This window comes from Salvelinus alpinus, chromosome 2, assembly GCF_045679555.1.
Source record: "Salvelinus alpinus chromosome 2, SLU_Salpinus.1, whole genome shotgun sequence".
Lineage (NCBI taxonomy): Eukaryota > Metazoa > Chordata > Actinopteri > Salmoniformes > Salmonidae > Salvelinus > Salvelinus alpinus.
This window is the reverse complement of record NC_092087.1, coordinates 38,845,680-38,871,692: the sequence shown is the minus strand read 5'-3', so window position 1 is coordinate 38,871,692 and position 26,013 is coordinate 38,845,680. Positions and strand designations below refer to the sequence as shown.

Sequence of the window (26,013 nt, the reverse complement as noted above, 5' to 3'; positions counted from 1 at the left end):
ATAGGGAAGTTGATATTGTTCTGCTAAAGAAGTGTATGCATGTCAAGGTTTCTCAAACAGACCTGCTCACTCTGTTATATAACCAGGAGGCCTATCTCTACACACACACACACACACACACACACACACACACATAATCCTTTACTACTGAGCTGTAGAGATGTCTAGCTCTAGTCCAGCCCTGTGAGTGAGCACAACACTGTTATTTCCTCATGATGAGTAGGTCACTGTGTGATTGATCTGACCACACTATTTCAAGTAAAAACATTGACGCGATTTATCTCTTCACACAGCTTTTCTCATACTGCTCAGTTGAGGAGAACTACTCTGGCTTTTTGGGGAATGAGGCCTGTTGAATAAACCATGATAAGAGTGTGGCTTATTTCTATGTAGTATTAAGAACATTTATGAGTCAGTCACCAGGATGCAGAAGAAGTGTATCACACTTAACATGGTGGCAGCTGTACACGCATATGGAATGATGTCATATTACCCAGTTATAGCAGTTTTTAGTGCCCATTTTCATGTCAATCAATGTAATATGTAAGTACTGTTACACCACTATGCCTCTTATTGGAATGAGTAATAAGCCAAGTTCTTGGGTCCCCCCTCCAAGCCTTATTACTGTGTGTGTGAGTGCAGTGTGTTTACATGTGGGTGTATGAGTGCAGTATGTTTGCATGTGTGTGTGGGTGTATGAGTGCAGTGTGTTTGCATGTAGTGTGTTTACATGTGTGTGGGTGGGTGTATGAGTGCAGTGTTTTGCATGTGTGTGAGTGCAGTGTTTTGCATGTGTGTGAGTGCAGTGTTTTGCATGTGTGTGAGTGCAGTGTTTTGCATGTGTGTGAGTGCAGTGTTTTTGCATGTGTGTGAGTGCAGTGTTTTTGCATGTGTGTGAGTGCAGTGTGTTTGCATGTGTGAGTGCAGTGTGTTTGCATGTGTGAGTGCAGTGTGTTTGCATGTGTGTGAGTGCAGTGTTTTGCATGTGTGTGAGTGCAGTGTTTTGCATGTGTGTGAGTGCAGTGTGTTTGCATGTGTCTGGGTGTGTGATTGCAGTGTGTTTGCGTGTGTGTGAGTGCAGCGGGTGTGTTTGCATGTGTGTGAGTGCAGCGGGTGTGTTTGCATGTGTGTGTGAGTGCAGCGGGTGTGTTTGCATTTGTGTGAGTGCAGCGGGTGTGTTTGCCTGTGTGTGAGTGCAGCGGGTGTGTTTGCATGTGTGTGTGAGTGCAGCGGGTGTGTTTGCATGTGTGTGTGAGTGCAGCGGGTGTGTTTGCATGTGTGTGTGAGTGCAGCGGGTGTGTGTATGAGTGCAGTGGGTGTGTTTGCATGTGTGTGTGAGTGAGTGCAGTGGGTGTGTTTGCGTGTGTGTGTGTGTGAGTGAGTGCAGCGGGTGTGTGTGTGAGTGCAGCGGGTGTGTTTGCATGTGTGTGTGAGGGCAGCGGGTGTGTGTGTGAGTGCAGTGGGTGTGTTTGCGTGTGTGTGTGAGTGCAGCGGGTGTGTTTGCGTGTATGTGAGTGCAGCGGGTGTGTGTGAGTGCAGTGGGTGTGTTTGCGTGTGTGTGTGAGTGCAGCGGGTGTGTTTGCATGTGTGTGTGAGTGCAGCGGGTGTGTGTGTGAGTGCAGTGGGTGTGTTTGCATGTGTGTGCCACTACTAAAGGCTGCCATGGGTGTTGTCATTGATACTGGTGTTAATCGCTCATAAGAAGCATAGTAGGCCCTCTTATACATTCAGGAAAGCCCCTCTTGATGTTTTCTTATGAAATAAAAACATCATTATTTGAAATGTGGCTAAAACTTGAATTTACTTTCTAATTATATATGCAATTACATTGTACATTTGTATGTAAAGGTTTCACAATGAAATATACATGTAGGCGACTGCCTGGATGAGTGCACTTCCCTATTTTGCACTCATATTTCGCCAGACATTCCATTGTGAATTAGTCATTTAGAGGTATCTATAGATGACTGTGGTAGTAAGATGTTAGATATAAGATTTGAAACCTCTCCTTATCCTTATAAATCAGTAGATCAGGGAAAACCACATTCATAATCCTGACCCTCCCTTCAGGCCTAGGTGGTCCGGGAGCCCTGAGTCGAGGGGAGATGAGCCTGGCAGAGGTGCAGTGTCACCTGGACAAGGAGGGCGCCTCCGACCTGGTCATCGACCTCATCATGAACACCACCAGTGACCGTGTCTTCCAGGAGAGCATCCTATTGGCCATCGCCCTGCTGGAGGGTGGGAACACCACCATCCAAGTGAGTCAGAGCCAGCTGCCAATCATAAGGTTGTGGGTTTGTCAGGAATGACTGAAGCCTAATAAATACCTGAATGATAAATCAAACCAAACATTATTTAAAGTGCATTTCGCTACCATAAATAACATACATCATTGGTCCCAACATCCAACACACTTCATAGATGAGGGAAAAAAAGAGAAAAAGAGAAGTCCTTGGATAGGGACAGTACCAGGGTCCATCCAGGTACTGGCCTGCTCTGACCCTGTACAAGGCAGCCATTTTGCATGTGTCCACACCCCTCCCTGCTGCCTTAGAAGGGGTGGCAGGTAGCCTCAAGGTTCGAGCGTTGGGCCAGTAACCAAATGGTTGCTTATTTGAAAACCGGAGCTGATAAGATGAAAAATCTGTCGCTGTGCCCTTGCGCAACGCATTTAGCCCTAATTGCTCTAGGGGCGCTGTGCAATGGTGACCCTGGCTGTGACCCCACTTCCTGCGGGTCGCTCAGGGGAGTTGGGATATGCAAGAAACACATTTCCAATACACACTTGTGTGTAACAGGACAAATATAAACACCCCCGAAATTATTATTATTGTTATAGAAGAGAATAACTCAGCATGCCCCACAACACTGCTCTACTTCTCCTGACAGAGCTGAGCACACGATAAAGACCGAGTTTACTGTCAACTTCAAAACAGTCCCATGAGGCCAAGGGGAATGATTGAACTGAAACTGTGAGGCACATGACACCTGCTCCATAAAGCCCTCTGGATTGTTTACAATGGAGAAATATGATACATCTCTGCAAACATAGGAGACATTTAGTTACGTGTGTGTGTGCATATAATGTGTGCACAAGCCCGCTGCATTTATGTTTGCTATCAATCTGTCTGTCTGCTCCTCTCTGTTTGTGTGTCTGTCTCTGTCTGCCAGTGCTTGCGTAAGCAGGGGCAACTTGCGTAATCAGATTGGGAGGGAGGAAGCCACTCTAGCAGAGACAATGTCCTGACTTCCCACGGCTGCAGGCTGTCTGCCTGTATCCCTCTTTGCCTCCCTCCCTGCCTGTTAGCCTGGCTGCTGCAGAGAGAGCACAGAGTATCACGTGACCAGCGTTACATAAGGCCTGTGTGAATGAACAATGAGGAATGTCTCGGGCTTAAAAACATTCCAGCCCTCCCTCTTTCTCTCTTTCCCTCCCTCTCTTTCTTTCTCGACCCAGACTGGGTCATGCTGGGCCTCTGGAAGTGGGGCAGTAGGGAGAGTGGTGGTGGGACTGGAAATAGTCTGCCGCTCTTTATTACATAGTTATTTTGTTCTGAAACACTGAGCGAAAATTTAGAGGGGGAAATACTGAAGTATTACCATTTAATGCTAAAAAGGGAGACATTTTCTCTTAAGTACTTCATAACTTAACATACTGTAGCATTTCATGAATGTAAACCAGCTTGCTAGGCTAGATAATTTGCTTTCTGACCCGGATTCTTCTCCAGATCACCAACTGTCACCTCTACAAATAACCGCTTGACGTCTCTGCAGTTGTCCTCTGTGGTGTTTGGACTGTCCAGTCTCCCAGTAGATTATGAAACCTGAGGACACACTAGAATAGGTCTTTCTTAGAAACCTCCAGGTTCACTTTTCATACTGATGAGCTGGATAATAATTGTCTTTGAACCCTGGTCTTTGAAGATATATATTTATTTTAATTATGATGAAAAGTGGATTTGTCTCTCAAAGAATATTAAGACTATACAAATAGTAATGTACATTTTTTAGATTAATTTGCTGGAGTCCTGACCTCATATTATTTCTATGAAACACAAACTAACAGCAATGCGCATGTTTGTTGGTGTACTAGCACTCCTCGTTTTCAATGTATCTTTTTAAGAATGGATCCACTCTGAGGTGTCTTATCTATGTTGACGTGTCTATCCCAGACAAGCTTTTCACTACACCCGCAATAACATCTGCTAAACACGTGTATGTGACCAATATAATCTGATTTTGATTTGACAACTCTTCTGGATGGAAGCCTGAGATAGCACTCACACGGTTTACCATTACCCCCTGATCTACATACCACACAGAAATAAACCTGACCATGTACTCACTCACCCACTCCCTCACTCATGCTCAAACTCCTTACTTATTCACTCTCCTGCCAGCTTCTAGGAAGGAAGTTAGTAAGTTAGGGATGGTGAGGTTCCTCTCTGGGTTTTAGTCCTGAGTTACTGTGTAAGGTGATAGACAAGACACAAGGTCATCTGTTCTATTCTGTCTAGTCTGTGATTTTATTCAAGCTTCCATTGTCATGGGAGGGCCAGAGTGACAGAGAACAGAGGATAAGGAAGAAGAGTAGAAGATGAAGGAACAGGGAAGAGATAAGACAAGAGTTCAGAGAGGAGGATAGCGGGAAGAAGGAAACTAGAGGCTAGTTTGGGGTAAGAGAGGACAAAAGGCTGTAAGTGAAGAAAATGATTCAGTGAAGAGAGAAGGCAAAAGGAAGAGAGGTGAGCTGCAGTTCCAGTTAGTCTGTGTGGCGCTGCCTGACGTGAATTGGGGAGAGAGAGAGTGGGAACGAGAGGGAGCGCTGTTATAAATAGCTGTTATATAACATCCCTTTGTTGATGCCAAGTGGCGGAACGGAAGGAGAGCAGGGAAAGCGCTGTGACCTTGTTTTTCAGAGCCCCCGCCTCGCCCTGCCACGCCTAAATCTCATTCCGCTTGGGGTTAGTCTCCATGGTTACAGACAGTCTCTCTGTTTACCCAACACTCCAGGGGGCCCCTGAGACTCCCATCCCTCACTTCCCTCTCTCTCTCTCTCTCTCTCCTCTGCCCTCCTCACCATCACTCCATTTTCTACTCCTCCACCACCATGTCTTACTTAACATCCTCAACATCAATCTGTCGAGCGTTGTCTCTTTTCCAGAACTATTTTTCTAAGTCCGGTCTAAACACAGATGTCTTTTTAATACTCCTGCCAAAACAGTGTACTTGGAGGAACACTATATCTCTCTATTCTACTAATGTCTTCTAATAATAGGGGGATGTTTTGACCACGCTGAAATGCAGAAGAAAGAAAGACCATATTACTTCTACCATCATGTTGTTGCAACGTGCATGGTTAGGCAACAACAAGTGTGTACAATGCATACAATGCAATCACACACAATGCAAACTTTGTTTTGAATCAATTGTGGCGAGGGAGACCCTTTAGGACCCTCTAGGATTTAGAAGAGCTCAGATCAAGTCAGCTCTTAGAAAGGGTCTAAGCCTCTGAGTGAGTGAGATCCATCACAACCAAACTGTAGCGTGAACATTACCTCACAAAACTAAACCGAAACCAATGTAACTCGACCCAGATGCCCAAACTCCACCAGGCCTGTTATACAGTATATGGCAACACCACCAACTTTGAGTCCCATTTGCTCATAGATGGGGATGCCCTAGTGAGAGGAAGCATGTTAACAAAAAGGTGGCGAGAGAGTGGAGAATGAATGTGGTTATTATATAAGAGAAATGTAGTTTGAGAGCATTTGTGTATGCGTGACACAGAACATTTCACACTGTCCTTCAAAGCTGGTTTGTTTTGATGGAGACAGCTGACCAACATTTCAATACATTTTTATTTATTTATTTAACCTTTTATTTAACTAGGCAAGTCAGTTAAGAACAAATTCTTATTTACAATGACTGCCTACCCCGGCCAAACCTGGACGACGGCGGGGCAATTGTGTACCGCCCTATGGGACTCCTGCATCTCCCAACTGAGATGCAGTTCCTTAGACCGGTGTGTGTGTTATGTAAGCTATCCAGGGTTAGAGGCAGGAGGGGAGGAGTAGGGGGGCTGTGAAGAGCTCTTGTCTCCGCTAGGATCAGTGTAATCGCTGTGTGTGTTATCCTGGCCAGGGCCCCACCGGTGAAGCCTCCCCCCTCCTCCCTCACCCCCTCCTCAGGCCCCAATGTCCCACCCACGCCTGTGTGAGAAAGAGAGATGGGAAGGAGAGTTTTTTTTTACGGTCTCTGGGAGAGATGAATGTGGAGAGAGACAGGCATGAACACTCCAGCCCCCCCCCCCCCCCCCCACACACACACTTCTGTGGGTTGCCAGGTTGTGAGGCTCAGTTAATCCCCCCTCTCTGCCTCTGCACTATCCACTCTGTCATCAAGTTATTTATTGCACTGGATCTTGCTGGATAGCACGCACACTCCCCCACACCACCACCACTACTCTCCTCCATCCTGACTGGTGGCAGAGGGTGTACGTGCGAGTGGTCTGGTGCACAGTGGTGGGGGTAGGGGTGGGTGGGGCCTGGGGGATTTGGAGTCTGCTGCCCAGGGGGCATAAGTACACAATGATGTCATTGTTGATTTCGAGTAGAAGAGGGTGTAGGGAGAAGTCACTGATTTGGGGTTTAAGCTGGGCAGATCTGTCATTGGAAGACCTGATGACACAACATAATACTGTTTTTATTCAGACTGCATAATCCTTTGATACTGAGGAAAGACTGCTGGCTAGACACTAATATGTTATCAGTTTCACTAAACTATAGATATACTTTTTGATAGTAAGTCAGCAAGGTACTATCCCATTAAATGTTGGCTTGGAAACTTGGAAAATGCTATCTTTACAACCACACTGATTCGTTGTGACCTACATATTTGAGAAGACATTATGTATGTGACTTATGACAATGTATGTGAGCAACATTGTAACATATTTTGCCCAAGCTTTTAAGCAGAGTTTATTAATGCTGCAGATTACTCCACTACTGTGTGTGTGCATTGTTGTATGATTCCACATTCTCTGTGGGTGCTTGTGTACAGTATGGTGTGTCAGTGGGTTCACTTAGCTATCCCCTGTAGTATGAGATTCCCTTCTATTCAGAGAATTAAGGTTAGCAAACTCAGGGCTCTTTACCAAGGAGGAGTGGCATGTTTCATTAATTTCACATGTCTAACATTGTGTTACTGAACGCCCTCATGCCAGCAAGCGTTCCATACACATCTCTCTCTTTAAATATGACATAAAATGTAGTTTGTCCTTTTTGTTTAAACTAATTACAACTATTTGTTTTTCAACCTCGCATGTCAACACGCGCGCACACATGCACACACACGCTTAAACCAGCCCTAAAGCACACAAACACTACCCCAGTTTAAGACTTCACACCTAACCTAGAAAAAAAGCTAGTTCTGCAACAAGCTTTTTAGAGCTAGCCTAGATACCAGCTCTGATAACATTACCTCCCCCTTCCTCAACCACTCGCTCACTCATCCCCATTTCTCCCTACCTCTCTTACTCGATTTCCCTTTCTTATTTATTTTTTTGTTAATCTCACCCCTTTTCTTACCCCTTTTTCTGCTCCCTGTCTTTCTCTCTCCCTCTCCTATTCCCTTCCTCTCTCCTTCTTTCCTCCCTTCCTCCCTCTATCTGTGTAAGTAGGGTAGGCGTCTCCCTCTCGTGTCACATTCACCCTGAGCATTAGGCCTGTTCTGCCACTGGGTCAGAGTCTCTCCTCCTCTCCCTCCAAGTAGACTGTGACCAGATAACAGCTCTTACCAAAACACCCCCCCCCCCCTCTGCTCCAGGGAAATAGGACAGCACAGATCTCATTGCAGTCAGGGGTTAGAATGTGCTCCCATTTAGCTTGAATGTGACCCCCACAGAATATAGAGTCCAAACTGTGGTCTCTCCACTGAGGTTTTGTAACCACATGACATAATAATAATAATCCATGTATTTTATATTGCAATATTCATTACAAGAAGAATCTGTCGCTTTAAAAACAGAATAAATAAACAATTTAACAAAACATATGTATGGATCTGGCAGTTCTTTGGCAATGATCTTCCACAGCTTTAGATGACAGGCAGTTCAGAAAGGGTAGTATCTTGATGGCACAGTCAAAGCCTTAACAGGTTTTCTTTCCTTCCCTTCTTTAGTGTTTGCTGAGGCTGACTGTGGTCATGGTGTAATGGTGTTTTGCATGCATGGGGCACACTGAGATCGAGACAGAGTGAGAAAGAAAGAGGAGAAGTCCCATCTTGATACACAGTGTTGTTAGACCAGGGATTTCTCAGCTAGTTTTAGCCGTGGGACAACTTTTTCTTGAGCGGATGGTCGGAGGGCCAGAACATCATTACAAATAATTTGTAGACTACAAATTGACCGCAAGAAGCCCGAACATATAATATTTGACTAAAACTCAAAAGTTTGGACACACCTACTCATAGTGAAGACATCAAAACTATGAAATAATACATGTAGAATCCTGTAATAACCCTCTTTTTTTTTAACAAATCAAAATATATTTGAGATTCTTCAAATATAAATATTGCCTTGATGGCAATGCCTCTTGGCATTCTCTCAATCAGCTTCACCTGGAAAGCTTTTCCAACACATTTTAATGTTTGTGCTTTCCTTATAACTAATTTCTGTGTTCTATTCATGTACTGTTCTATAAACAAATATGTGTTCATGCAAGTGGCTGACTCACTATCAGTAGCTGCAATTTGGCAGTACACCCAGACCTTGTTTTGAGAACGAACAAAATATATCTTAGTTTCAAGGTCTCAGCTTAGAGAGAAGAAACCTGGTGAGATATTGCTCAGTCACATGTTATGAATACTGATTGGTCTGTCACATGAATGAAACATCATGCAAATATAACTTGTCTGTGTATAGCCGTATATAAGACAACTGCTGGGACTGCCCAGGCAGAGCTTCTGACACATTCAGTATGGTGCATTAAGTTTGTTGGAACCTCTCCAGCGCGCTGACAAATAAACAACGATTAATTTAAGATTGACTTCGAGTGTCCCTGTGTAAGAATTTCCACGACAAACTCTTGAAGGAGTTCCCACATATGCTGAGCACTTGTTGGCTGCTTATCCTTCACTCTGCTGTCCAACTCATCCCTAACCATCTCAATTGGGTTGAGGACGGGTGATTGTGGAGGCCAGGTAATCTGATGCAGCACTCCATCACTCTCCTTCTTGGTCAAATACCCCGCTTCACCATTTGGCAGTCTGACAGACACATTTGGGTTGCCCGAATCAAACAAGTTGTCTAAATAGGCGACTTTAGGTCATCTCCATGGTAATATTCAGTGTTACAGTAACTACATACATTACCAGAATTTCCCTTGTAGCAGAAAGTTTATACGTTTATGATATGTACTTGGTGGTACTGTATACACAGTAGTGCAGACCTGTCTTATTTTGATCAATTTAAATTACCTGAAGCTTTGTTTAGCGAAAGGGACATTTAGCAGATGCTTTTATCCAAAGCTGTCTTGCAGTTATCACATGTATTGTTGTCATGCGGGAATCGAACCCAGAACTGTGGTATTGCGAACGCTATATGCTGCAAGTAACCAACTGAGCCATCAACAATAACGCCTATTGTACTCAGTTTGGTGAAGTAGGCTACACACAACAATACACAAGCATTCACATGACTGAAATGAACATTCCTTCCTTGTTATTTACAACAAAATGTTACGTTACTTCCCAGTACCTTTACTTGACTTCCTTTGTACTAGCGTTCCTTCTTCTGCCGTCTGACGGAGGACAAGAAGTCTGAGAAGTTTTTCCGGGTGTTCTACGACCGGATGAAGCTGGCCCAGCTGGAGATCAAAGCCACTGTGACAGTCAACACCAGCGACCTCGGCAACAGAAAGAGGGACGACGACGCCCCCGACAAAGAAGTGCCCATCCGCAAGAAAGGTCAGAGGTCAACCTCTTTTATTGTCAGTTATTGCATTTTAAGAGAGTAGGATGAAGTTACCCCTAGACACTGATCTAAGGTTTGTTTTTCTCTGAACACGTTAGCAATAAATACTAGCTGCCACAAAGAAGTATTTATTTTATCCCCAGTACCTAGTTTGGTTCATCTGTCCTCCCTGTGTCTCTGCAGCCAAAGACTCAGCGGTGGTGGTGACAGAGGAAGCGAGAGAGCAGCTGCTGGAGGCCTCGTCGGCCACTAAGAAAGCCTTCAACTCGTACCGCCGTGAGGCTGACCCAGAGGACCACTTCTCGGCGGCCGACGGCACGCCCAGCGCCGGGAACAAGAGCCAGGAAGACGGAGAGATGAGCTTCATCATTGTCATCATGCAGCCTATCCTGCGCTTCCTCCAGCTGCTCTGTGAGAACCACAACCGAGACCTGCAGGTCAGTTATTCAGCCAGCCCAACATCAGGGGAGCTAGCCCTCACAGCTAGCCTCTTCGCAGGACAAGTCATGTTCTATGGCAATAGTTATGAAGTTCACCGCTATGTCTTTAGTTCGCAATGGTCTATTGTGTAAGTCGCTCTGGATAAGAATGTCTGCTAAATGACCAACATGTCAATGTTAGGACTTTCTGCGTTGCGTTCTATGAGCCATTTAATTTTGCTGTGAATGAACATAGTCGGTACATGATATGGGGTATATTCTCCCCTGGGCCAGAGGTGGTGGAAGGATCATCAGTAATGAGTAATGAGATAGATGGTTCTATTCACTAATGTAGGCCTGGTGGTCACGTCTCTAATCTAACTGTTAGCTCAACACTATGGCGCTGATTACCCAGTGACTCATGGATAGATATTATCTGTGTTTTAAGGAGTCAGGGTCATCCTGTCCTCATTTTGAACCTTTTGTCAATAGGGGGAGCTGTTAGCATTTTTTTTTTTTTTTACATTTCCAAATTAAACTGCCTCGTACTCAATTCTTGCTCGTACAATATGCATATTATTATTACTATTGGATAGAAAACAATCTCTAGTTTCTAAAACCGTTTGAATTATGTCTGTGGGTGAACCAGAACTCTTTCTACAGCGAAACTCATGACAGGACATGCGAAGCTCTGAAAAATAGTCTCTGATCTCGGATCAGTTTAAAACTCTGTGTGTGCACTATGGCTTGACATGAACTGCACCCGCCTTCCCCTGGATGTCAGTAACCAATGAGAAGTGGAATGGTGTCTCTACGTGTTTGTCAGAGTTTTTAAAAGGGAATGGAGTGAGATGTCCCTTCTTTTCGACGCTTGCCAGGACGCAAGGGAGGACATCAGAATCGCATGCTCAAAAGCTCTCGTTATTGATCAAAGATATATCCGTCTGTGATTTAATTCGATATAGGTGTTAGAAACATCATAACGAAGTTATTTGAAACCGATTTATATCAGTTTATGCGAGTATATTGCTATTTTTCTGAATTTCCTTAGTATTGCGTTTGAGGATTTGGGCATGTGTGTGCCGTGTAGCTATCGTTAGCTGTTGTTGAGGAGTTGAGGAGGTCGTTTTACAACAAAGCAACGATTCTTTTGGACAAAGGACACATTGCCCAAGATACTGATGGAAGCTCGTCCAAAAGTAAGAGTTATTTATGATTTTATTCCGTATTTATGTGGAAAAATGTAAACGCAGTTGTCAGCCATTTTTTGCGGCACTAGTCTGGCTGTAACTCACAATGTATGTCTAGTAACGTAAATTTAAAAAATCTAAATCAGCGGTTGCATTAATAACCAATGCATCTTTCATTAGCTGTCCAACCTGTATTTTTTTAGTCAATCTAATCGATAAATAATCGTAAACATAGGTGCCTTTCCAAGATGGCGCCAGCCCGAATGCATGCCATGTTTTGACAGATTACATTGCATAACCACGATTTGTGATGCTAAATATGCACATTTTCGAACAAACTCTATATGCATTGTGTAATATGATGTTACAGGACTGTCATCTGAAGAATTCTGAGAAGGTTAGTGAAAAAATTAATATATTTTGGTGGCGATAACGTTATCGCCCCCTTTGCCTTGATTTAATGCTGGTGTGATGTTAGCTCATGTGGTATGCTAATATAACGATATATTGTGTTTTCGCTGTAAAACACTTAGAAAATCTGAAATATTGTCTGGATTCACAAGATCTGTGTCTTTCGATTGCTGTAGGCTGTGTATTTTTCAGAAATGTTTTAGGATGAGTATTTTGGTAATTGACGTCGGTCTCTGTAATTATTCCGGCTGCTTCCAACGCTATTTCAGATTGCAGCTGCAATGTACAACTGTGATTTATACCTGAAAAATGCACATTTTTCTAAAAAAACATATCCTATACCATAAATATGTTATCAGACTGTCATCTTATGAAGTTGTTTCTTGGTTAGTGGCTATATATATCTTTATTTAGTCGAATTAGTGATAGCTACTGATGCAGGAAAAAAATGGTGGAGAAAAAAAGTTGTGTCTTTTGCTATCGTGGTTAGCTAATAGATTTACATATTGTGTCTTCCCTGTAAAACACTTAGAAAATCTGAAATATTGTCTGGATTCACAAGATCTGTGTCTTTCAATTGCTGTAGGCTGTGTATTTTTCAGAAATGTTTTAGGATGAGTATTTTGGTAATTGACGTCGGTCTCTGTAATTATTCCGGCTGCTTCCAACGCTATTTCAGATTGCAGCTGCAATGTACAACTGTGATTTATACCTGAAAAATGCAAATTTTTCTAAAAAAAACATATCCTATACCATAAATATGTTATCAGACTGTCATCTTATGAAGTTGTTTCTTGGTTAGTGGCTATATATATCTTTATTTAGTCGAATTAGTGATAGCTACTGATGGAGTAAAAAACTGGTGGAGTAAAAAAAGTGGTGTCTTTTGCTAACGTGGTTAGCTAATAGATTTACATATTGTGTCTTCCCTGTAAAACATTTTAAAAATCAGAAATGATGGCTGGATTCACAAGATCTGTATCTTTCATCTGGTGTCTTGGACTTGTGATTTAATGATATTTAGATGCTTGTATTTACTTGTGACGCTATGCTAGGCTATGCTAGTCAGCTTTTTTACTGTGGGGGGTGCTCCCGGATCCGGGATGAGTACCAAGTAAAAGTTAACTGGAAAGTTCTTCAGTTCAGAGTCACACTTTCAATGCACATTTGCCTTTCAATACGTAATGTATTTTTTTCTGAATGAAATAAAAAATATTATGTATCAAATGTGCAAACAGCTGTATTCTTACCCTCCCTTGGTCCCTCTCCAGAACTTTCTGCGGTGTCAGAACAATAAGAACAACTATAATCTGGTGTGTGAGACGCTGCAGTTCCTGGACTGTATCTGTGGCAGCACCACGGGAGGCCTAGGTCTACTGGGCCTCTACATCAATGAGAAGAACGTGGCTCTCATAAACCAGACAGTGGAGAGCCTGACCGAGTACTGCCAAGGACCCTGCCACGAGAACCAGGTACTGGGATGGGTACTGGCCTTTAGAACCACAGCTATTTATGGGCTCTTGTCATTAGAACCAACTAACTGTGGGTCTTTGTCATTTTGTCATTAGAACTACAAACAGATACAGTGGGCCCATCCTGTAAGAACTAGCTACAAGCACATATGCATACCATACGAAGCAGTTATGGACTCCTATCCTGGGTCCACTTCTATTGTCATTCATACTACTAATACTGTCTATGGATAGGTTGAGGGCCCTGACATGGATAACTAGTGACCTAGTGTAGTCCATGCAGCGCATTTATAAAATTGACCTAACTTATTGTTTCCTTGCAGAACTGCATCGCCACCCATGAGTCCAATGGCATTGACATCATCATCGCCCTGATCCTGAATGACATCAACCCACTGGGGAAGAAGAGGATGGACCTGGTGCTTGAACTCAAGGTGAGGCCTCCCTCGCAAAGGGTTTTGGTCACAAGTAGTGTGCTATATAGGGAATAGGGTGCCATTTTGGACATAGGCTGGGTCTCCACACTGGACCGAGTAGTAAAGCTACTTTACTCCCTACTCTAGTAGCTACTCTATCCCGGAGTGGAACTTCACAAACAGTGTGCTGCTGCTTTTGAAACCTAGACAACTCATGAATCTCTCCTAAGCTAGCTCCTTTGGTGCCAAACCAAATATCTGCAGATTGCATTTTCCCCCTAAGCCTTGTGGATTCTGCCTGTTTTCTTGGAAGGAGGAACAGAAACGGCTTAGAAAAGATTTGATCTTCAACTTTATACGCATCTCATGACTATAACATAAAGTTTACATGATAACAAACCATTATCTCCGTACTTTCTCCATTTCTCTCTTTCTCTCTCTGTAGTGTTTTTAGTGTAATTAGGATGTCTTATTAAAGACAAAACATTTTTTTTTTATTGTCTCTCTCTCTCTCTCTCTCTCAGAACAATGCCTCCAAATTGTTGTTGGCTATCATGGAGAGTCGCCATGACAGTGAGAATGCTGAGAGAATCCTGTACAACATGAGACCTAAGGAGCTGGTGAGCCCGTTGTCCCCACAAGACTATGTGTGCACACAAGTCCCCCCAAAAATCAAAATTGCACCCATAAGTCTCCCCACACAGGTATAGAGCGATGAAGGTAATGGTTGTCTGTGTGGTGGTGAGATCCTCAGGTGGAGGTGATCAAGAAGGCCTACCTGCAGGGAGAGGTGGAGTTTGAGGATCCCGAAGAGGACGACGACAGCGGGGAGGAGGAGGAGCATGATGCTGCCTCCCCCAGGAACGTGGGCCACAACATCTACATCTTGGCCCACCAGGTAGAGGACAGGGCCTAGTTTACCATAATGACACATTTAGATGCACATAGTTTTTTGAATAACCAACCATTTGATCCACAATTGATTGATATTACATTCAACTATCGGACTCAACCATTTGATCCAACCATTTGAGGCTCTCACACAACAGTCAGATGTTGTGTGAGAGAGCGATGAGCGATTTGACCCCTTACTTGACTTTGACCCCTGTAGTTGGCACGCCACAACAAGGAGCTGCAGGTGATGCTGAAACCAGGAGGGACCAACGGAGAGGGAGACGAGGCTCTGGAGTTCTACGCCAAACACACTGCTCAGATAGAGGTAAGTGACATTAGTCAAACACACTCACACAGTGTATTAATTGGATATCTTTAACTGTCATTGAAAAAGAAAAATGCTTTTGCCATAGGGAAGTGTTTCATAATACTGGTCCTGTTAGTGCTAGTGCAAAAAACAAAATATGCACCCCTTTGGGTCCCCAGGACCAGCATTGGGGAAACTGCCATAGAGGGATTTCAGTTCCTCTTAATCTGATGTGGTTTAATTGGAATACTCAAAAGCCTGGAGCTAAATTACACTGTCCAGGCACATGAGTGCTCTCCAACCAGGGGCTAGGTGGCTGGTCCACTCCACACCCATAGAGCTGACATTGACTGAGTGTGTTCCTGTGTGTCCTCCTCTCAGATTGTGCGTCATGACCGAACCATGGAGGAGATAGTGTTCCCTGTGCCCAACATCTGTGAGTTCCTGACCTGTGAGTCCAAACTCAGGGTGTACTACACCACTGAGAGGGACGAGCAGGGCAGCAAGATCAATGACTTCTTCCTCAGCGCAGAGGACCTCTTCAATGAAATGAACTGGCAGAAGAAACTAAGAGGTAGCTAGCTCTTCCAAATGGCTTCTCAGGACTCATTTATATTACTCTACTTCCACTGAAATTTGACTGCATTAACTAGATGCAGTCAAAAGAAAACATTTAGTAAGAAGTTATGCCAAAACTTCGTAGTAATTCCTAGTGATCTAATGATGTGACCCAGAGGAGCTGTCGCAGGGCTAGTATTAAGAGAGCCAGTGTCATCCTCTCACTGTTTCGACAGAAGTTAGTGTTTCACTTTTGCGTAATTCCTTTTGAATTCAATCACTTTTTGACAGCATCCCTTTTGATTTAAACATAATTTTACATACATGTTTGCCTATGGAAGAAGTGGTCAGAAAGTGACTCAAAGTTGACACATTTTTCACACCATACCATGAGACGTCTTAATCACTAGAAAATATAAACGGTTGAGTTTGATATCATTTAAAATTAGTTTTAAACCTTTGGGATTTTTGCAATGAGGCCCATTATCTACATGCCCAGAGTCAGATGAACTCGTGGATACCATTTTTATGCTATCCACTGGAAGTCTATGGGTATCAACTAGCATGCTATCAGATACCCGTAGACTTCCAGCTAACGCTAGTTAGCATTGGCTCGCAAAACTACCTCCAACTTCCTTCATACTGGACACAGAGACATAAAAATGATATCCACGAGTTCGTCTGACGCTGGGGAAGTAGATAAAGGGCCTCATTCTGTCTGTTCTAATATCTATATTTCTATGAGATTTCAATATGTTTCCTTTTTGTAGGATTGACAGTATATAATTTAAAACCACAAATATTCCCATTCAAGTCAACATTATCTGATATGTGGACCTCAACCATCTTTGTGGTTAGAGACAGTTTGCGCCGTTCTGTGAAGGGAGTAGTACACAGCGTTTTACGAGGTTTTCAGTTTCTTGGCAATTTCTCACATGGAATAGCCTTCATTTCTCAGAACAAGAATAGACTGACGAGTTTCAGAAGAAAGGTCTTTGTTTCTGGCCATTTTGAGCCTGTAATCAAACCCACAAATGCTGATGCTCCAGATACTCAACGAGTCTAAAGAAGGCCAGTTTTATTGCTTCTTTAATCAAAACAACAGTTTTCGGCTGTGCTAACATAATTTCAAAAGGGTTTTCTAATGATCAATTAGCCTTTTAAAATGATAAACCTGGATTAGCTAACACAACATGCGATTGGAACACAGGAGTGATAGTTGCTGATAATGGGCCTCTGTTTACGGAATATCTACATAGGTGTACAATCTGCCGTTTCCAGCTACAATAGTCATTTACAACATTAACAATGTCTGCACTGTATTTCTGATCAACTTTGTGATATTTTAATGGACAAAAAATGTGCTTTTCTTTAAAAAAATAAGGACATTTTTAAGTGTCCCCAAACTTTTGAAAGGTAGTGTATATCTTATCCGTTTATCATTTCCAGTGATGAAGACATGGATGTCTCATGGTATGGTGGGGTATGCAAAATAGATACGCCCTAAGCACCTTTATCTCTTGAATGTTTTAGCGTTCAGGTCCAAAAAGTCACTTTCTGAGCAGTACTACAATGGGCAAATATGTATGGAACGTTTTGTTCGATTCAAAGGGGCTGCGGTCAAAAAGTGATTGAATTCAAATGGATTTACCCTAATAGCTCTTCTTTCCACTGTCTGTCTGTCAGTGGGCTGTTGGGGAATTTCCACTTAGGTGTGAAACATCTGTAACTGTATGAATCACTACTAAGTACACACACACACACTGAGCATCCACACAAGCACACACAAACACACACACTGAGCATCCACACAAGCACACACAAACACACACACTGAGCATCCACACAAGCACACACAAACACACAGCCTGAGCATCCACACAAGCACACACAAACACACACACTGAGCATCCACACAAGCACACACACTGAGCATCCACACAAGCACATGCCTAAACACTTTTTCCTCACTGTCATACAAGCAAGAAAAGTCCCTCATCTATTTCTTATTTTCCAATAAAACCAAACTGAATCAGAATAGCGACACACCAATAGCGTCTATAAACTGTGCCAACAGGCCAGATTGATTGTCAGCTGTGGGGAGGGTACAGCCAGCCTCAGTAGAGGAAAGGTTACAGTGACATGTCTAAAGGTGCTCCTCAACGGTGTCCTAAACCAACATGAACAGCAGTAAAATTATCAAATTTGTTCATTTAATGTTTCATTCTATTATAAGAATGTATTTGTGCTTTAGTACTGAGCCGTTCTATTGTTTCACACTTACAGTGTATCAGTGACTCGTACTGTATCACACAGCGCTTAGCCACACACACACACCACTGGCCTTCAGCTATACATACTACAGATATACAGAGCCTGCTGTACAGTTTCATAACAAACAAAGAAATGTCCAATAGATTCACTCTTATTGGTAAAATGTGTAACTTCATGTTCATTCCCTCCTCTACCTCTCTACCTCTACCTCTCTCTCTCTACCTCTCTCTCTCCCTCTACCTCTCTCTCTACCTCTACCTCTCTCTCTACCTCTACCTCTCTACCTCTACCTCTACCTCTACCTCTCTCTCTACCTCTACCTCTCTCTCTACCTCTCTCTCTACCTCTACCTCTCTCTCTCTACCTCTCTCTCTCCCTCTCTCTACCTCTACCTCTCTCTCTACCTCTACCTCTCTCTACCTCTACCTCTCTCTCTCTACCTCTCTCTCTCTACCTCTCTCTCTCCCTCTCTCTACCTCTACCTCTCTCTCTACCTCTACCTCTCTCTCTACCTCTACCTCTCTCCCGCTCTACCTCTACCTACCTCTCGCTCTACCTCTATCTACCTCTCGCTCTACCGCTACCTCTCGCTCTACCGCTACCTCTCGCTCTACCGCTACCTCTCGCTCTACCGCTACCTCTCGTTCTACCTCTCTCTCTCTCTACCCCTCTCTCTCTACCTCTCTCTTTCTCTACCCCTCTCTCTCTACCTCTCTCTTTCTCTACCTCTACCTCTCTCTCGCTCTAACTCTATCTACATCTACCTCTACCTCTACCCCTCCTCTCGCTCTACCTCTACCTCTCGCTCTACCGCTACCCCTCGTTCTACCCCTCGTTCTACCCCTCGTTCTACCCCTCGTTCTACCCCTCGTTCTACCCCTCGTTCTACCTCTCGTTCTACCTCTCTCTCTACCTCTCTCTCTCTACCTCTACCTCTCTCTCTACCTCTCTCTTTCTCTCTCTCTCTACCTCTTTCTCTACCTCTCTCTCTACCTCTCTCTCTCTACCTCTACCTCTCTCTCTCTACCTCACTCTCTCTCTCTACCTCTCTCTCTACCTCACTCTCTCTACCTCTACCTCTCTCTCTACCTCTACCTCTACCTCTCTCTCTACCTCTACCTCTCTCTCTCTCTACCGCTACCTCTACCTCTCTCTCTCTCTCTTCCTCTCTCTCTCTACCTCTATCTCTCTCTCTCTCTCTCCCTCTCTCCTCTAGCCCAGCCCGTGTTGTACTGGTGTTCCAGGAACATGTCATTCTGGAGTAACATCTCCTTCAACCTGGCCGTCCTCATGAACCTCCTGGTGGCCTTCTTCTACCCCCTGGAGGGTTTGCGTGAAGGTCAGTCACCTGCCAGCGACCCTGACCTTTGACCTGACCTTTACATTTTTTATAAACTTTACGGTAATATACTTTTAAACCAAAGTTTCTTTGGAAATTATGGTAACATACTGTACTTTTTTAAACAGTAGCTTACAGGTCCTTACTGGCTACCAGTAAGATACTGTAAAAACAACAAGATTTTTTTTACAGTGTATATGCGTGTAGTGTTGGTAAGAAAACACTTTTACAAATAAACCATTGTCTACACGTACTGTAGCTGGTCACTAGTGACATCATCTGTATCTTCAGTCAGTGCTAAGACTCTTCCCTGTACATGAAGGAGTTAAGAGATTTCAGGTTTCCGCTGTTTCCATTGCTGATTCTTTCATGTGTGTTGAGCCATGGTCTGTTTATGTGGGCACTCCGGCCACGGCTCTGTTCCCCTCAGAGAGATCAAGCAAGTTTGTATGTCCCTTTGAGGTGCTGCTGTAGAACATAGGGTCAGAGGAAGGTTGCGTGAGCCGCACACACAACACTGAGGGCCAAAAACAGGAAGAACAGACGGCTTTGGTCTCTGTGGTATGATCCAGCCCAGTTGCACTGCATCACTTGGACTTCTACATGTATCTCAGTGCAACTGGATTGCTAAGATTTTCTCCTTAGTGCTCTTTTGTAAGTGTTTGTAACACAGCTACTTTTGCACTATGGAACATTGAGTGCACAACAACAGTAAATATTTCCAAACGGTGTACCAGTAAGTGTATATATTGGGCATTCTGATCTTTGTGGTTCAGAAATAAAAATATTTTTATTGTGACATTTTGGCCTCAGAAAAGTCACCCACAATCCTTTGCCTGGCCTACCCTTCCCAAAGTTCCCCCGACCCAATAATCTCCTACCTTCCTTCCCCTTTGATCCGTTGCCCTGCTGAAATAAAACAGCATAGGCTGGTGACCAGCCTTCGTTGTGTGTTTGCCGGTGACCAGCCTTCACTGTGTTTTGGACACTGGGCGTACCAGCATATGCTGGTCACCCACAAAACCAACATCAAGTCACATTATGCTCGCTTGCAAAGTGATGTCTCATTCCTATTAGATTCTAACCTGAGTGAGGATATCCAACAATTTTGAACTTTGATTCACCCAAAATATTTTTAGAATGACTACTGGGGATAGATGGTGAATGAATGAGACAACCTAAACTGGAACAACTATTTCAGTAACGGGTACAATAAATCCAACTAACATATTGGATTAGTTTAGAAAAATGTATGTTATTTATCTTTGTGTACCATAAGATCAATGAATTGATTAATTCATCAATCAATGTACATGCAAAAACACAGATATTGAAACAAATAATTCTACAACTCAATCTGCAATAGAGCATGCTGGGAAATATCATAATGATGGGCATGGTTTTGCAGACCAGCTTGACCAGCTACTAGACCATGCAGCATATACAAAATATTTTTTTAGGGGTTCCTTGTCAGGGGTGTGGGTGATATGTATAACCATTATTATTGTATTCATTTTTTTGAGTGGAAGGTTTCATTACTGCTGTGATGGTTGTGAAGAACCATCCTGTTATTTCCCTCTCCACCATGTTTTCCTTTTTATGCAATGAAATGCTATACTGTTAAAGTTCCTGTAATTGTATGGTATAACACAGGCAACTGGTTGCAGTGAAAGTAAGGTAAACAACAACAAGTTACTGAATTTTTACAGCTGAATAAAGGTGTTGCTGTAAAATGCTCGTTACTTGAGACGATAACTCACTTGGGATTTAAACTCACAACCTCTCGGTTGCTATTGACCAGAATTTCCTGCTACGCCACCAGGTCTGTGGGTATGACAGAGATTTGCCCACACATTTAATGGCAAGAATACATTTCTGCACTTTGCTAAAATGTGCCCAGAATCAAGTCAATAATTTTCTGATTATCTGACAACACCAATGTAAAAATAGCAGTGCTTGGGAACACTTGATGTAAAGTGTGCATAAAAATTTTGGGGATTTGAACTTGCAAGCTTTTAGGTGGAAGTGCATTACTGTTTTAGCAGTGCCACCAGGCACATCTTTATTACCAAGAATGTATATCCACACACTCTCAATATTAGGATACAGTTAGGATACAGTGTTGTTCCCTGGGGTACAAAAAGGTCAAAGGTACACATAAGGTACCTTCAGAGGTACACATAGGAACTCACCGGGTACTGGTTGGTTCCTTTTAGGGTACATGTGTGGATAATCTAGTATAATGGTTCATTTTTTTACCCAATATTTTGAATATAAGGTACTATCACCACTGCATTTTGATATGTAGGTGGGGGCAATGTATGAATGGGCTATTAGCATATTTGGGCGGCTTTTTGTAATATATTTTTGACGACTGTCAGTGGAAGTGTAGTACCAGTTTAGGTGGTTAATGGTTATGTTGTCGAAGGTTGAGTACCTCTTTAATCACTGTCAGTTCTGCAGTCTTTGTTAGAGCTTGTGACATTAAAGAGCTGCACTGTTAAGAGGTTACTGTTTAAGTTAGGTGCCTGGAAGTTGCTGTGAATTTTGTGTTACCCAATTGGCAACCAGATGTCAGTAAGTTATTGTAAAATTCACAGTAACTTAATAGCCAGTAACAGCTAGTATCTCACTGGCACCCAGATGTCGTTAAGTTATTGTCAAATGCACAGTAACTTACTTGCAACTAGCTGCCAGAAGATCAGTGTACCTTCACCGAACTTTCCTGATTACAAGAAAGCTTCTAACATTAGTTGACAACTACTAAGCATTCTTTGTGATGAACACACTTGGCACCCCACCTTTCCTTGCCTCAACCTCTTGGTTGGCAGCAAACTGACCTTCCTGCCATACCATCAGGTCAGTGAGCGTGACAGAGATCAGCCAAAAAAAACACAATGAAGGCTGGTCACCAGTGAAAACACAACAAAGGCTGGTCACCAGTGAAAACACAACAAAGGGTGGTCACCAGTGAAAACACAACAAAGGCTGGTCACCAGTGAAAACACAACAAAGGGTGGTCACCAGTGAAAACACAACAAAGGGTGGTCACCAGTGAAAACACAACAAAGGGTGGTCACCAGTGAAAACACAACAAAGGGTGGTCACCAGTGAAAACACAACGGAATTTGGTCACCAGGGAAAACACAACCAGGGCTGGTCACTAGTAAAAACACAACGAAGGCTTGTCACTAGTAAAAACACAATGAAGGCTTGTCACTAGTAAAAACACAATGAAGGCTTGTCACCAGTGAAAAAACAATGAAGGCTGGTCTGCTAGCATAAACAGCTAGACCATGCTGTTTTCCCAGCAGAACAAATTAGACCATGCTGGTCAGACCAGCTTGGCCGGCATGGACCATCTTAAAATGTGTGCTGGTCTATGCATTTTTTTTCTCCAGCAGAGTGACCTCTAGTCACTTGACTGGGATCAGGACTCACTCACTGTCCCTGTTCCTCACTGAGCCATTTAAACACTCCAGCACAACCTTTCATTGGCTTCCGTAAAGCACAACTTAAAGTTAACCTCTTTTGATGCACCCAGTTCTGTTAAAATACTTGAAGAAATGCATAACACTCAAAAACTTCCAAAGCCCTCTCTAATGTGTAAAGTTCATATACATTGGCTCATTGACATTAGTGTTATCCAGAGACTGCTGCTATACAGGCCAGAGATTAGGTAATTACTGGGGCGGCAGGTAGCCTAGTGGTTAGAGCGTTGAACTAGTAACCGGAAGGTTGCAAGATCAAATCCCCGAGCTGACAAGGTATAAATCTGTCGTTCTGCCCCTAAACAAGGCATTTAACCCACTGTTCCTAGGCTGTCATTGAAAATAAGAGTTTGTAAAAGTATAAAGGTAAAATAAGAAAACTGAGTGGAGCAGAATGGCTGTGGGTGAGGCCTCTCCTGTTGACTACAGCAGTATTACAGCATAGTACAGTACGTGCCTGTGTGTGCGTTTCCCTCCCTACAGTACAGTAGAGCTGTGTGAAGAGGGAGAGGGTATCACGTGACACCCCACATACCTTTGGCCTAGTTCTTGTGTGTTTACAAATACACACACTATTTTTGGGGGTTGGACACACACACACCCCTCCAGCAGCCCCCCAGGCAGTCAGTCCAACCCTCATGAATCTTTCAGTATAATATTTTTAGAGGCAGTGGTAGTTATGTAAGTGGCACCTGTCATGTGAGAGGGGGGAGTTACTTTCATTCTCTCTCCTTTCTCTCTCCTCTCTCACTTTCACTCTTGCTGTCTCCTTTCTTTTTCTTTTCCATTTTTGCTCCTCTTCTTCCTTCTTTACCTCTGTCTTCCCTCTCTCTCATGTCGATCTACCTCTTCTCTCTACTTTTCCCTCTCTCTTTCCCCAATTTTCTTCTGCCCTAATTTCCCACCCCCGTTCCTACGCACGCACAGTCACACACGGGCTGGGAATTGCCAGGGACCTCATGATACAATATTATCACTATACTTAGGTGCCGATACGATATCTATTCCGATTCTCATGATTCTATATGTATTGCGGTTCAATATTGCAATTTAATGTTCCAAACATATTGCTCTCTACATGGCTGCTGCAGAGAGACGAGAGAGCATAAGAAAATGAGTTTTGGTCAGTCATGGAAATAAAACTACTGCAAACATATTGGCTCACTATAAAATGGAGGATGAAAAAGTTTTGGCGCAGCTACTTTTTATTTATTTTACAAATCGATACAAAGTATCAATATACTGTAATATCATCCAAATTGTATTGCGATATGTAAATATCGATTTCACCCACTCCCCACTCCCCCCTCATCACTAACACAAACATACACACACCTGCCAGTAGTAAGCTCCTGGTTTAGTGAATGGGGCTGGTTACAGTACCAGGTCTTTGCGTGGCCCTTTTTTACACGCCTAGTTCAGGTTGGGGTAGAGGTGGGGGGGGGTGCTGCTGGTGCTGGTGGGGATGCGATTGGTTCGGTAGTAGTGACGGCAGAGCCACATGAAACCCTGTGACTGTCACGTTAATCCAGGATTTACCCCTGGATCAAGGGGAGCATCAGGTAGGCTTCTCTCTAAAGCCCCGCTAAGGAAAACACACTAAAAGGTGTGTCCTACTTTTTTAGGGTGATGTAACATGCTCTGTTTGAGTTCAAAGTGCAGCTCCTCAAAGCCCCCAGCTGGCTGCTGGTAGTCAGAGATCAGGGAAAAGCCTCTTGGTCTTAATGTGCACGGTCATTTTCATTCTCAAGTGCCTTTCAGTATAACTATGAGGTAACGTTATTGCATTATTTATTACATCATTCTTATGTGGAGAGATTGTTGTTTGTAAATGGGGATTGTAGGCTGACAAGGTAGGTGTTTAATGTGTGTGTGTGTAAGTGTGTAAGTGAATGCTTAATGGCCCAGTGTACTCAAAATTCAGATTTCCTGTGTTTTGTATCATACATCATTGTACAACCAGTGTTGGCAAAACATTTTCAGTGTGATCCGCTATTGGCTCCTTGTTTTGTCGCTAGAAGTCAATAGGTGACGTTTTGTCAAGGTCACAGCACCAATTGACCAAATTTGCATTTTTGCCCCTCTCACGCATCACACCCCCTACCCTTGTGCTTCTCTGCCTGTGTGTGCAGTTGCTGTGACGCATGTTACACAAACAGATTCTCCTATTCTCGTTTGCGGAAGAATTGAGTGGGGAAAAGTTGCTAAATGCTATCAAAACCATAGAATCTCTCGGTGTCCAAACTCCCCAAAAGCAGCCTGAAAAGTAGCTGAATTTATCACTAGTCTTTTACCAATAAAAGTTGCTGGAGGGTTCTGAAAACTCGCTAAAAAAGCAACAGTCGCTAAGTTAATAGACCAATAACAAAGAGTTCCAAAACTCTGCAAATAACAGCTATTTTTCAGGTGACATATCCCTCCCATTAGGCCCCTCCAAGTAGATCTCTCACTCTGTCCTAGATAAAAAGCTAATTATTTATGTTTCTATTTGACAATTTGTGAAGTCCACAAAGCATATTGCATGTACCCCACTATATAGATTTAGAACCACGGAGAGTTACTGAAAGTCGCAAAGAAAACAGAAGCTCCCGCATCTATTCCAGCACCATTTCAACTTCAACATTTCAACATCATATGAGACCTATGTTAAGTCTTATACAGTGACATCTAAAAGATACAAAAAAAAAGTAGTCTAATCAAAGTAAGCTAAATATGTGGGTGTCCATGGTACTGATTTGTGTGCGTGCGTGCAAGTAGAAAAAGCATGTTGACTCACCCAACTTGTAGAGAATCTCCGATGCCATCCTCCTCTCTTTTTAACGTTGACGAAACGGTCTATGACTCTGTCATACAGTATACGTTTTTTATTTTATGTTGTCCTAGGCTACCTGGCTATGCTTGCTCGCTAGGCTAACTTCCTTTCATGGGCAACATTAGCTAGTTAACATTAGCCTTCTACATCTAGTTACATATTGAACTTCCATCCTCTCAGTCAAGGGGCACAATGTATGGTTGGATCAGAATCACCATTATAATCAATGGCCAGTATGGAGAATGAAGTAAAAGTCCAAATCCCTATCTTCATCCATGGTTAATTTAGGAAAGGGCCAATTTTAGCTAGCTAGCTAACGGAGGACAACAACAAAATGAGATGCAACAATTCAAGTTGTTTCTGTCATTGACGTAGTTCTCTCTCGACGCGATGTGATAGGAGTGAAGCCAAATTATTCTCTTTTCACTTTTTTGAGGGGTGTGCCAGGACCATTCGG

At 43.2% G+C, this 26,013-nt stretch overlaps 1 protein-coding gene across 2 annotated transcripts in view; it reads left to right on the top strand.

Annotated features, from left to right (window-relative positions):
• The window catches only part of LOC139560316 (inositol 1,4,5-trisphosphate-gated calcium channel ITPR1), a 162,177-nt gene that overhangs the window by 121,046 nt on the left and 15,118 nt on the right, over positions 1-26,013 (top strand). For both annotated transcript variants that reach the window (XM_071376986.1, XM_071376979.1), the window contains 10 exons: positions 2,071-2,258; positions 9,783-9,966; positions 10,157-10,410; positions 13,265-13,465; positions 13,789-13,899; positions 14,406-14,501; positions 14,636-14,779; positions 14,993-15,100; positions 15,464-15,656; positions 19,131-19,253. In XM_071376986.1, coding sequence (XP_071233087.1) covers positions 2,071-2,258; positions 9,783-9,966; positions 10,157-10,410; positions 13,265-13,465; positions 13,789-13,899; positions 14,406-14,501; positions 14,636-14,779; positions 14,993-15,100; positions 15,464-15,656; positions 19,131-19,253 — 1,602 coding nt within the window. The remainder of the gene's footprint in view (positions 1-2,070; positions 2,259-9,782; positions 9,967-10,156; positions 10,411-13,264; positions 13,466-13,788; positions 13,900-14,405; positions 14,502-14,635; positions 14,780-14,992; positions 15,101-15,463; positions 15,657-19,130; positions 19,254-26,013) is intronic.